Source organism: Macrobrachium rosenbergii, chromosome 18 (assembly GCF_040412425.1).
Source record: "Macrobrachium rosenbergii isolate ZJJX-2024 chromosome 18, ASM4041242v1, whole genome shotgun sequence".
In the NCBI taxonomy this organism is placed as follows: domain Eukaryota; kingdom Metazoa; phylum Arthropoda; class Malacostraca; order Decapoda; family Palaemonidae; genus Macrobrachium; species Macrobrachium rosenbergii.
Genome location: NC_089758.1, coordinates 72,878 through 86,631, shown reverse-complemented (window position 1 = coordinate 86,631; position 13,754 = coordinate 72,878). Strand labels below are relative to the sequence as shown.

General features: G+C 36.2%; 1 protein-coding gene across 1 annotated transcript in view; it reads right to left on the bottom strand.

Annotated features, from left to right (window-relative positions):
- Positions 1–13,144, bottom strand: part of LOC136847962 (uncharacterized) — a 30,484-nt gene extending 17,340 nt beyond the window's left edge. The window contains exons 1-7 of the mRNA XM_067119982.1: positions 13,015–13,144; positions 12,188–12,330; positions 11,857–11,967; positions 11,130–11,290; positions 10,329–10,557; positions 8,635–8,759; positions 4,104–4,218 (exon numbers count right to left, since the gene is read on the bottom strand). Of these exons, the coding sequence (XP_066976083.1) occupies positions 4,104–4,218; positions 8,635–8,759; positions 10,329–10,557; positions 11,130–11,290; positions 11,857–11,967; positions 12,188–12,321 (875 nt within the window). The 5' untranslated portion in view covers positions 12,322–12,330; positions 13,015–13,144. The remainder of the gene's footprint in view (positions 1–4,103; positions 4,219–8,634; positions 8,760–10,328; positions 10,558–11,129; positions 11,291–11,856; positions 11,968–12,187; positions 12,331–13,014) is intronic.
- Positions 13,145–13,754: the final 610 nt, after the last annotated feature.

The following is a 13,754-nucleotide window of genomic DNA, read 5'->3' as shown; positions in this document are numbered from 1 at the left end:
AATTTATTTCTGTTCCACACGTGATTGTGATTATGTTGATTATTTCTAATATATATGTATATATATATATATACATATATATATATATATATATATATACATATATATATATACTGTATATGTGTGCATGTGTATAATGAGCACATTTCAGAATATTTTCTTTTGTATCAAAGATTTACTTTACCTAATTTGATTTCCCTTTGAACAGATAATCTCTTGTGTAGATGGCGTCTCCTCATCCACTGATTTAACATTAAACCTTTCAATTTTCATTTCCCTCTCGGCTGTTTTGATCGGTCTGTTTAATTTGAAACTGGACGTACTTTTAAATCATTTGCTTCATCTGTGGAATATTTTGGACCATAAGATACTTTGAACTTGTAGATACGTTTGATTCAGCTGTTTAACTTGAACCTGTAAATGTTCGAGAGCCTTTTGTGTGACGTATGAATGTTTTGTTTTGTTTTGAACCAGGGCAGGCTATTGAACCATCTGTAAGATTTACTGTGTAGCTTTACCTGCGTTTCTGACATTTGTTTCATTTGAACCTGTGGATACGTTGGAACCATTTATTCGACTATTAACCAGAAATGCTTCTAGTTGGAGTGCGAGCCCTTTAGCACCGTTGGTTTCATTGTTTTGAACCTTGGGATAATCTTCGAGCTATTTCTTATTCATCAAGCCGACGGTTTCAAATAGACTTGACCCAACTCTTTGGGCTGGGGGTTCCTCTTTAAAAGAATAGTGAATCGTTGAACCGACGGTCCTTGACTGAACCAGCAGTTTCTATTCTGAGGCAAAAATTATATTTTTGCAAGGTTCTCTGCTTTCATAGCTTTTCTTTATTAGAGAGCATCACATCATTATTATCTTTTATTTATTTTTATTCTCGTTCTGTTATAATCATTATTATGACTATTAATATCTGTCAAAATATATCGAAATGAGGAAAATTTCAATGGATTGCACATCTCTTACTTTTCACTGATAATGAGGTTGAGAGGGCTCTCGAAATCTTTCTGCATGAATCTTATCGTAATTACATGAGAAAGTTACAGGACTGCGCTTTCTATCCCGTTATCCATGATGTTCTGTTAGACTTGTACTATCGTTGTTATTGGTGTTTTTACTTCGGTTCATTTCTTTACTAGTTTACCTGTTAAAGCATAGCCAGGCTTACTCTTTGTCACCACGATTCTTTTTATTTGTTATGCTACATAATTAAACTTCCTCCTTCATCCTTTCACACTTTTTCTTTATAATTATTCCAGTGTCCGTAAGCAGATAGTAATATATATATATATATATATATATATATATATATATATATATATATATATATATATATATATATATATATATATATATATATATATATATATAATTCTCTTGAGAGCAGTAACAGATCTTGTTGTGGAGGACACTTGATGGAATTCTATAATTCCTATGAATTAGAGTTCCCCATCTGTTGACAACCTGCTTTTATGCTGAGAGAGAGAGAGAGAGAGAGAGAGAGAGAGAGAGAGAGAGAGAGAGAGAGAGAGAGAGTGTTTCTATAAGCAAGACTGGAGCAGTGTTGATTGTTTGCATTCCATTTCTCTACTGCTAGATACAGGCACTATCTTAGTTTTGTGTAGCGAAAGATGTCACACTGACTAGAGTTTAGAGGGTAGCGTCTAGATACCTGGAGTCCGGCTAGATGAGGATTTTCATGTTAGGTCAGGTTAACAATACCTTGTGATACTGTCACACATTTAGTCGCTTCCAGATCTGTGTTTACAATGGACACTCAAAGTAGTAAAAGTCAAGAACTTTAAGGAAATTAGTGTTTACTGAACAGCCATCCATACTAACAAACGAGCAGAGCAACATAAACATATATGTATCCATTTATTCATCAATTAACTCATCTTTTGGAGAATTCCTTTCTCTTACTGCTTTGCATTATTTTGAGTAATATAAGAAACTGTAAATTGATAATATTCTCAAAGAATTTTTCCCATTTCACATATAAAACGCCTAAAACACTGCATGACATATTCACATGATCCAACAAAACCTGGAATACATACACTACTTTTAGCATAATAATATTCCTTTCAATAACATTACAACATCCAAGGACAAAACCAATAAATAACATCAAACGACACAAACATTTCAATGAATAACATTATAGACAATGACTTAGTAAAATGAGAATCAGTCTCGTGAAAGCTAGATGAGGCAAAAATGTAAATCACATAAGATTAGATGTGAGGCACAAATGCTCCAAGGCATGCTGGAGTCATAAGATTAATCCAGGAGAGCTCTTGTCGCCGTCCAGTGTTTTAGAAGAGCCAATGCCTGTCTCGGGTGGAGCTTTACGGACAGTCGCTGAAAAAATAGAGAATGCGCGAGCGTTTTGAAATTTTAGAAGAAATGGAGAGTTGATGAGGAAATGTGAATTTGATGGAAATTTGGTGAATCGATGCGAGGTTGACTCCTGTGGTTGCAGTCCCAGGTCCACTGCAAGTCACCATAATTATAGGCTGCTTGATAGTGTCACAAATTAAAAGGGCAAAAACATGCGTGATAAAAACTTAGGGCCAGGAAACGCCACTTACAAACAAGATGTTTATACATATACAGTCAAATAACTACTGGTCGATTAGAGTTGTTTAAAAATTGTGGGAAGGAAGGGAAGGGTAAGCGTATCTTGATTTCGCCCGCAACTACGTGATTCAGATCAAAAACCCTCCGTAAACATTAGGCGTTCATTTCAGCTCGACTTCCTTCAGGCCTGTTCTTCCCCTCAGAGCGCAAACACTTTTGCCGCATTCTTTGAGCAACAATCGTCTTCGTTCTAGTTCTGAAAGTCCTTGTAAAGAAGAACCAGTTCCAAGGATCCAAGAAGTAAGCGGCAATGGATCAGTTTGATGTCAGCTGATATATGCGGGCCGTTTGATGTCAGATATATGTACAACACACACACACACACACACACAAAGTTTATCGTTTTCCAAATAACTCCAATATGCTTCGTTCTTAAAAGGTGAAAGCTTTACAGATAGGCATAATATTTCTTCTTTACAGAAAAGCGTTAAAAAAACCATGAATTTATGACATTAGGCCTTTGTTCAGGCCACAGTAACTCTGGCTAATTTTACAATACAAAGTTAGAAGTGTTCAGTGTTAAAAAAAATTATTGATGAACTGGGTCTCGCGAAATGTGAAGTACTTATTTAAAGGCGAGTTTCAAACAGAAAAGAAAGAAACAGATTTCAAGACGGATTCATTTATCAACTTATAATAAATTTGTGTTTCTTACAAAAGAGGAATTATCCCAGCCGCAATAATAATCATTTCCGTTGTTACCAAACTCAGGGGTTTATTAAGAAAGCATACGCTGAATTAAGAGGTATTTCCCGAACAAGCAGGCTAATTTTGAAAATCGGAGGAAGACAAAAATATAATATTATATAACAATATATACATATATATATATATATGTATATATATAATATATATACATACATATACAAGCATTAAGCTACAAACGTACTTTAACATCCAATTCACTCTACCTTGGGAATAATATATTTTCATATTCATATATGTTACCCGAAGGGGAATTTTTTAGTTGATAATAAGTTCGTCGTCTCGTGGGCTCGAACCACGGAAGACAAGGACTCAGGGCTACAGTGACGCGAATTTTAACCACACGGCCAACAAGTTAAAGGTGTTATTTTTTTCGTTATTGATACATGCCGAGATTCCGTTATAAGATCTTTCAATATTTTTTCAATTAACATGCTTCAGCTTTTGGGATTAGGATCACAGAAGTTTTTTTCCATAAACAGTTATTCTTCTCTCACTAATATTTTCTTAATGTCAGTTGTAATACTGAATGAATGAAGGGGTCAAATCAGGCCTTCTTACTGTAATCAGTGGTGGCACGGGGAAGAAACCTGAAGGGAATGTACTATATTTGAGCATTTACTTACCATAATTGTATTCTGTTCATTTCTCCTTTGCAGTGTACAAGAGCTTGTATACAATACGACAGTAATAAAAATGAAATTGGCTCAGTGGACCACCAAATAACGACAGTTCCAAATTACCTGTCATCGAATGGTTGGCTCTCAACGACTTGAAGAAGGCTGACAACCAGCGTGATGCATATGATGACAGCACACACAACCCACAGCTGGCGTTCCCACAGGAGTTTCAGGGGCACTTGAAAAGGAAACAGGCACTTATATTTTGCGAGGGTAGTCACTTCTGGAGGCTTGGAAGACAAAGGTAAGTCAGAGAAAGGTAAGCAAACGTAAGAAAAAATTAGCAGATGTCAAAAGAATGTTGTGAAGACGTTACTTGCAGACAATAATTTTATAACAAAGTTTATTAAAAGTGCGTTTAAAAACCAAATTTTTGTAAGCCTCTAGACCATTTGTAAAATGTCAAAAAATTACTTCTCGAGCTATGATATTCGACAGACACAGGCAGGCATACACACAGCTAAATAATTGGGAGAACTGGTGCAGGAGGTTTGTGAAAAAGTTTCTCAGGGAAATTAAGAAAAAATATAACAGACATATCACACTTCCTAAATTCAACAATAATCATGAGAGTGGTGAGAATCGACTTACATTTCTTTAAGTGTAAAATAACATTCTAGTCATTGGCTCTCTCTCTCTCTCTCTCTCTCTCTCTCTCTCTCTCTCTCTCTCTCTCTCTCTCTCTCTCTCTCTGTCAGTAACATTGACCTCTTGAACGAGAGATCCAATTCCATTACACTCTCTCTCTCTCTCTCTCTCTCTCTCTCTCTCTCTCTCTCTCTCTCTCTCTCTCTGTAACATTGACCTCTTGAACAGAGATCCAATTCCATTACACTCTCTCTCTCTCTCTCTCTCTCTCTCTCTCTCTTCTCTCTCTCTCTCTCCCTCTCTCTCTCTCTCTCTGTCAGTAACACTGACTTCTTGAACGAGAGATCCAATTTCATCTCTCTCTCTCTCTCTCTCTCTCTCTCTCTCTCTCTCTCTCTCTCTCTCTCTCTCTCTCTCAAGGTAAAAATGAAACAAATAAAGAAAGGAACAAAGATCATGTGATGAAGGCAAAAAGCAAGCCAACAACACATTATGAAATGTCAGCACCACAATATGAGGCATCAGCTCCTAGATATAGCACAAGGAACAAGCAATGTATCTATGATGCTAGGGGATGGTGCAGATATGGAGATAAATGCAGGTTTATGCACAAAATGAATAAATATGAAGCTGGAAGATCAAATACAATGAAAAAGTTGGATTTTTTAATGTATGAATTTCTGGAAATGAAAAAAAGATCAACATATCAGAACAGGAGAGAGACATGGAAAAATCCCTATTATTACCCATATTAGATAATGGAGATAATACGCAAAACATCATAGTGATGAACGCGCAGGGTTTAGTTTCGAGTAACTCAAAAAGAAAGATAGAGTTCTTAGAAGAACTAACCCAAAATAAAAAAATAGAAATATTGAATATAAGTGAAACCTGGTATTCCCAAGAGACTGGTAATGATGACCAGATAAAAGGTTTCCAAACTTATAGATCAGATAGAAAAATAGAAATCAAGGGGAACCGCGATATATGGGAGAGATGCCAATCAAGGAAAAATCTGTGAGAAATATAGTAACACAGAATGTGAATTAATAGCGGTAGAATTTGAATCTGAAAAATTAGTGAACATTGTAATATACAGACCCCTAATACTAAAGAGTTTGACATAATAATTGACAAATTGGATGAAATATGTAGAAATCACAAGGACTGGACTATACTCCTATCCGAGACTTTAACTTTCCTTTTGTAGAATGGAAAGAATGAATAGGAGACTGTGGTTGTATTTATACATATAAAAAGAGAGCAATAGTAGTGCAGAAGATAAGAGGCAATTTGAAAAGCTATTAGATATGCTACTAGAACATAACATTCAGCAAATAAATCACCTACCAACAAGAAAGGATAACATTTTAGACCTAGTATTTGTGAATGAGGTGAACTATGTTAAAGAAATAATAGTATATAACACAAGTATTTCGGACCATAATGTCATAGAAATAACAGTCCGTTCCAGAACACACGAAAACAGAGAAAACAAGAGACAAAAAATGGGAAGGATATGGAAAATACAATTTCTATAGTAAGAATATAAATTGGTCAAAAATAAATGAAGAATTAAACAAAGAATGGGAAAACATATTTGTAAGTGATAATATACAGGTAAATACCGATATATTATATAAAATATTAGAGGAAATAGTGGAAAATATATACCGAAGAAAAAAAAGTAAACATCAGTCACGAATTCCTAGAGACAGAAGGATCTTGTTCCAGAAAATCAGAAAGTGGAAAAAAGGTCTTGCAAAAGAAAAGAATGCATGGAAAGTGATGGAACTAAAAAGTAAGATAGAAAATGCAGAACAAAAGATTATACAATCAAAAGAAAATGAAAAATGGAACCTAGAAGAAAAGACCTACAAAATATCAAGCAAAACCTAAAATTTTTTATTCATATGCAAAAAGATGAATAAAATAAGAGTAGAAATAGGCCCTCTAAGAATTGAAGGGCGATTAACGAATGAAAAAAAGGAAATATGTAACATATTAGCAGAAAGATATAAGAGTGAATTTACACCTAAAATTGACAATGAAGATAATGATACAGAAATAAGAGATAAAAATATTGAATACTTATCAGATATAGATATTACAGAAGCCAATATTGTGCAGGCTATTAATGAAATTAAAAATGGATCAGCAGCAGGACCAGATGGAGTACCTGCCATATTGTTAAAGAAAGTGGTTCATTCAATTGCAAAGCCGCTAGCAATATTATTAAGACAAAGTATAGATACAGGCAAGATTTATGATGAGCATAAATTAGCATATATTACTCCTACTTTCAAAAGTGGTTCAAGACTAGAGGCAAGTAATTATAGGCCTGTGAGTCTGACATCTCATATTATGAAAGTATATGAAAGGGTAATGAAAAAATATAATGAAACATTTAATGAAAAATAGATTGTTCAATATAGGACAACATGGTTTTGTACCCGGAAAAAGTACACAAACCCAACTGTTAGTCCACCATGAAAGCATATATAAAAATATGATAAATGAAAAAGATACAGATGTGGTTTACCTAGACTTTGCAAAAGCTTTTGACAAGGTAGATCATAATATATTAGCGAAAAAATTAGAAAACATAACATTGTTGATAAAGTAGGAAGATGGATAAAAGAATTTTTGCAAAACAGAAAACAGATAGTGATTGCAAACGATGAGAAATCGGATGAAGCTATGGTAATATCCGGTGTACCACAAGGTACAGTGTTAGCTGCATTGCTGATTGTGATTATGATCGCAGACATAGACAGTAATTTTAAGAACTCAGTAGTAAGAAGTTTCGCAGATGACACAAGAATAAGTAGAGAAATTGCTTGTGATGAAGATAGGAACTCGCTACAAAGAGACCTAAACAAAATATATAAATGGGCAGAGATAAATAGGATGGATAAAAAGGATATTGCACAAATGGAGAGTGTACAAAGGTCATTTACAGCTAAAATAGAAGTTAAGGACCTTGACTACTGGGAAAGACACAATTCTTAAATTTATATAGTCTTGAAAGGAGAAGAGAACGCTACATGGTAATTCAAGCATGGAAACAGATAGAAGGAATTACCGAAAACATCATGGAGCTAAAAATATCAAAAAGAGCAAGCAGAGGTAGATTAACAGTGCCAAAAACTATAACAGGAAAACTAAGGAAAGCACACAGGACATTAATCCACCACGCACCAGCATCGATAATGCAGCGTCTATTCAATGCGCTACCAGCTCATCTGAGGAACAACAGGAGTGAGCGTAGGTGTGTTTAAGAATAATCTCGACAAATATCTAAGATGCATCCCAGACCATCCAAGACTGGAAGATGCAAAATATACCGGAAGATGCGTTAGCAATTCTCTGGTAGACATCAAAGGTGCCTCACACTGAGGACCTGGGGCAACCCGAACGAACTGTAAGGTCTGTAAGGTAAGGTCAGTAACATTGACCTCTTGAACGAGAGATCCAATTCCATTACACTCTCTCTCTCTCTCTCTCTCTCTCTCTCTCTCTCTCTCAGTAACATTGACCTCTTGAATGAGAGATCCAGTTTCATTACTCTCTCTCTCTCTCTCTCTCTCTCTCTCTCTCTCTCTCTCTCTCTCAGTAACATTGACCTCTTGAACAAGAGACCCAATTTCATTACTCTCTCTCTCTCTCTCTCTCTCTCTCTCTCTCTCTCTCTCTCTCTCTCTCTCTCTCTGTCAGTAACATTAACCTCTTGAACGACAGACCCAATTTCATTAATCTCTCTCTCTCTCTCTCTCTCTCTCTCTCTCTCTCTCTCTCTCTCTCTCTCTCTCTCAGTAACATTGACCTCTTGAACGAGAGATCCAATTTCATTACTCTCTCTCTCTCTCTCTCTCTCTCTCTCTCTCTCTCTCTCTCTCTGTCAGTAACATTGACCTCTTGAACGAGATCCAATTTCATTACTCTCTCTCTCTCTCTCTCTCTCTCTCTCTCTCTCTCTCTCTCTCTCTCTCTCTCTCTCTCTTACCTCTGTCAGTAACATTGACCTCTTGAACGAGAGATCCAATTTCATTTGTAATGTTGCATAAGAAGGTTCCATAGTGAGCTGAACTAACTTTCTTGACGATGAGCCTGCCATAGAGAATCCCGTCTCTGAAAATAAGTTAGTAATTCCCTGATAATGGACAGTTAATGGAATGAAGGAACTACAGTTATAAGAACGAAGAGTAGTTTTCTTTCAGTGAATCTTCAAGTATGTATTTTTTATGTGTCTTAATTGTGAAAATACATTTTTTCGTAGGTGAGCGTGTGCTTAATTATTTTCATCATTGTTAACAGCCATTTCAACCATTCTCCGGCTTTGATGTTATCTTCACCAGTACTGTGGTTGGGAGGTGTGGGAAAATTAGTAAGTAAAATAGTAAGTATACCTTAGTTTTACCAGACCACTGAGCTGATTAACAGCTCTCCTAGGGCTGGCCCGAAGGGACTTATTTTTATTGGCTAAGAACCAATTGGTTTATCTACAGCTTAATGTGGAATCCGAACCACATTATAGCGAGAAATGAATTTCTATCACCAGAAATACATTCCTCTAACTCTTCATCAGCCGGCCGCGGAATTGAACTCCGGTCCATCGAGCGACAGTCTGGCTCAACCGGTTCGGCTAACAAAGGGCTTGGGAAAATTAGTAGACAGGATATTTTTGAATAAATTACAAGTCAGGATTCATTACATGAGGAACAGTAAACACGGGGAAAACGCTAAAATAAACGTAAATTGACACAGGCCTATCTTAATTGAAGACGTAACAACTAGGCCTAGATCTATCCTGCTTAAAACTAGCTTTACTTGTATGATGGTGTCACTATAGCATACGCCATTCTCAAATGAGACAGTCGTAGCAAGTCCTAACACTATTTTTGTTTTCAAATTGTGAAGAAGCACTTGTAAGGCTGGCGATGACTGGCTGAATGCAACATGTCCGAATGAGATTGTTTATTTCAAATGATAGCAAGATAGTGTGAATCGGAACTTATTTAACAACCCACATATTTTCCCTCAGGTATGTCAATCATTAATAGAAAAAAAAAACAAGAAATAAGAAAACCGCGTGGAATGGTGGAGCAAAATTTGGAATCTGTCAATTTCGCTAAATGCAAAGATACCCCTATACTGCCGGTGGACCAGCTCCTATTCAATCCTCTGAGAAAGGTGGGGCAAAAGTTTTTAGAACGAGAAAAGCCTAAGATGTTAACATTGTGCAGAACAGATACATTTAATCAAAATTAATTAAACTGTGCGACTGCAGTTCATTTTTACGTCTCATACAGAACACCTGCTTGAGTGAACTTCTAATGATGCCCATGACATGAAGATAAGAAAAAAAAACATCATGAGCCACAGAGATTAATCAGGATCTAAATTAAGAATTTATGTAAAGATCATGATTTATGTTGGTTGGTCAGAGCCCAGACGTCTAAGTCAGACCTCTATTTCCCCTTCAACTCAACAAACTTCTCGGACGTATTAGGGCCAAGGCATATGCTGGCACAAAACCAGCTTATCTAATCTAACCATCTAAACTAACTGTCACTAAAGATCAGACTGGGCAGTAACGAAAAATCCGGGGTGCTTTGTAAAAAAAAAAAAAATAAAAATTTAAACTGGATAACCAGTTAAGCTTAACAATGAAAGACTTGCCCCTTACGGGCTGCTTACTCAGTTATCTGTGGTTCAGTGATGTTCATGCCTTCTGATGAAGTCAGGAGTTCCAGGCTCCCCTGCTCCAGCAATTCCTTTGACCACGTGAGTGTGTACTTGAAAGGGTTCACACAACGTGGCGTCCCAACGGAAGCCTTGCATTCGAGGGCGATACTGTGACCTTCTGGGGCATAGGTTTCGTCAGAGATTGTGCCTCCTCCTGGCTTAGTTTCTGCGGAGGTGCTCACTGAAAGGTGAAAAGATACCGGCATTTAGTTTGAAATTTGTTCCTGACTACTTACAGTAGGTATATTATATGCATGTAAGTAAGATGTTTTAAAAAATATCTTTATATACCAAACTGGTAAGGGACTTATCCTGTTTCATTTTTTCTTATGGTATTTTACATACATACATACATCCATATATATATATATATATACATATATACAGTATATGTATAACATGTATGTATGTATAAATATAGATATATATACATATATATGATAATATATATGTACACATGTTATATATATATATATATATATATATATATATATATATATATATATATATATATATATATATATATACAGTATATGATCTGTGTGTTTCTGTTTGTCTGAATAAACCGGAGACAGCGGATAAGAAGTAAATGGCAGAAAGGGGAGCAGCTGGTGCCGAAGGTATGTTCCAAAGCACCTATAGGAATGCCCGTTGTGTTCCGCGCAAGGCCTATTGTAGGCATTAACCCCCTTATCGCTGATGCGCATCCTGGAAGACCGTCCAACCTCTAAGGCCTGGTATCTCACTACTCACATGTGACGCACACGCTGAACGTCTGAGAAATACGAGTTCCGTTGGAGAAACGTCGCAAGGCACGTGAAGTTCCTGCGTCTGCCCGGCGGACGGCATCCGATGAGAGAGTGTTCTTGTTCCTCCACGATTTAGTTGTGAATTCGCTTTTCTCGGGCTTGATCCTGGATAGAGAAGGAGAAAAAGTAATATATGATAACGCAGTCATCGCTGAAATTCTTTTAACGAAATTATTTCGTTTTCTTCTCTTTAAATACTCTAGTGAAGAGGGTCAAGTTTAAAGAAACATTGCTGAAACACAATGTGAAATGAATTCATAGCTTTTCTCCGTGGAAACAAAACGTATCCGCTCATCGAATAAATATTTTGCTCTTTTAGATAGGATAAAGAGGGGTAACAGGTTTGAATCACATGGCAAGTAACTTCATGCATCCTCTACCGAACTAGAATGAACAACGCATGAAGCATTACAGAATCATACTTCCGTGTCGTAAGAATACAACAAATAATAACTGGACACAGAAATACTTATCAGATAAATTCTTATGTTAATGAATGACTGGCTCCATCGAGCAATAATGATCATGAGGAAGTCTGTTGCAGTACCACTGAGCTACCATGATCTTCAGACAAAGGCCCTTGGCGTACGAGCCTAGACAGAAATCTATGGAAACCAAATAGATTAGTTGCAGTGACTACAGTGCCTGCAGCAACAGAGATATATACTTACCACTGAATGTCAGGATCCTCATCGGAAACCTCGACTTCCGGGAGACATTTCAGTTCGTGATATCGGGAGGCCGTGAAGTCTTTCCATATCATGGGCCGTTCTTCCACCACACTGTTGGTAAATGGAAACAAAATGCTTTGAAATAAATCAGAGGGGTAATTATTCATATTCCCGGTGCTCTTTAGTCGGTGATGTGACATTAAACTTTTGCAGAGTTTTTTTCATGTTTAAGTTGATGTTTAAGTCGTGATGGTAAGGATGAGAATCAAATTAATTATTAATTTGATTCTCATCCTTAGTCATAAAGGAGCGATGACGCCACTGTCCCTACCCTGCAGAAGGCATTTGCAGAGCATTCAGGAGCGTGAGGCGACACATCAGTAGGCCCACTGCGATGCCTCTCTTTTTGTGACAACCCATGGTGCCTTCTGCCCTTCGGCCACTCTTTGAAACTCGGAGGATCATGAACGCAACCTGAACAAGGAAAAGAACATGCCTTCTTAGTTCAGCGGATTTTGGACGACAAAGAGAAAATAATGATTAAATTATTTCTTTCGTGCAATTAATGACGATTGTTCTTGGCCGTTACGCACCTAATCGCGGTGTTCATTAATTGCATATGTAATTGATGTATAAACCGGTGTGGGCATGTGTATGCAAGCACAACAGAAATCTTTTCTTAAAGGAAAATATATCTCATAACACTGTTATGCTTTTCTCAATCTTGTGAAGTAAAACTATCGGTGTTGCTTCTCGTTCATAAAGAATCCAGTAAATTTAGCATATCTGATGAATCCTGCCTGGATCCTTTTTGTAAAACTTGTTGACAATACCTGATAAGAAGTATCATGGCAACCTGGTTTATAACATCACAAAAGAAATATTAAGGGGATCCTGGCTTATAGAACCTCATATGAATTATTATTGGGTGCCAGTTAACAATACAACAGGTGACAAGCTATTAAACACAGTTTTTTAATGCATCAGATAAACTGTAATTGAAACCTGGTTTTTAACAACTCAGACGGAGCATTTATCAAATTTGGTTTATATCTCAGATAAATTATTGCAGAGACCGGGTCGTTACCAATTGCAGTATTAGTTTTAATTTCATCCAAAACAAATTAAAAACGAAAAAGCAAGCAACCACAGACAGACCTTGCTTTCTGCTGTCCACTACTGTTCACTGCCACTGTCGAAGCAATACTCGGAGCCACTGCAGGCAAACAGTTTGTTTTTCGTGGTTGGACTTCCACGGAAGTTAGTGTCGCCGAAACCATCTGACCTTTGGAAATTCCCAGAGCATGACACAATAATCAAACATCACGACACCCATACACACATACATATTATAATATATATGGTATGTATATATATATATATATATATATATATATATATATATATATATATATGTGTGTGTGTGTGGTTGTGTGTATACATATAAATAATTAATATAAATACATATGTATATACACATATGCACATATATACTGTATATATATATTTATCTATTGATTTTTCTATTCATGTGTATATATATATATATATATATATATATATATATATATATATATATATATATATATATATATATATTTCACATAGATACATTCAACAATAAGCCATTTCTCCTACTAGGGCCGGCTCGTCAGTAGGAAAGAAGACAATTGACCACATTACCAAAATCATGCATTCTTACACTGCTGATTTGTAGATGAACAAGAGGGTTTCACACAGAAAGAGACAAGTTATTAAAGTAAATGAGGAAAGCCAATTCTCTTAAATATTTGGAGATCACAAAATTCCACAGCTACACTAAGCAAACTATTCCATTTTTTAGTTGCAGCCAAAATGAAACTCCAAGGAAACTGAGCAGTATTAAACCTGATTCTAGA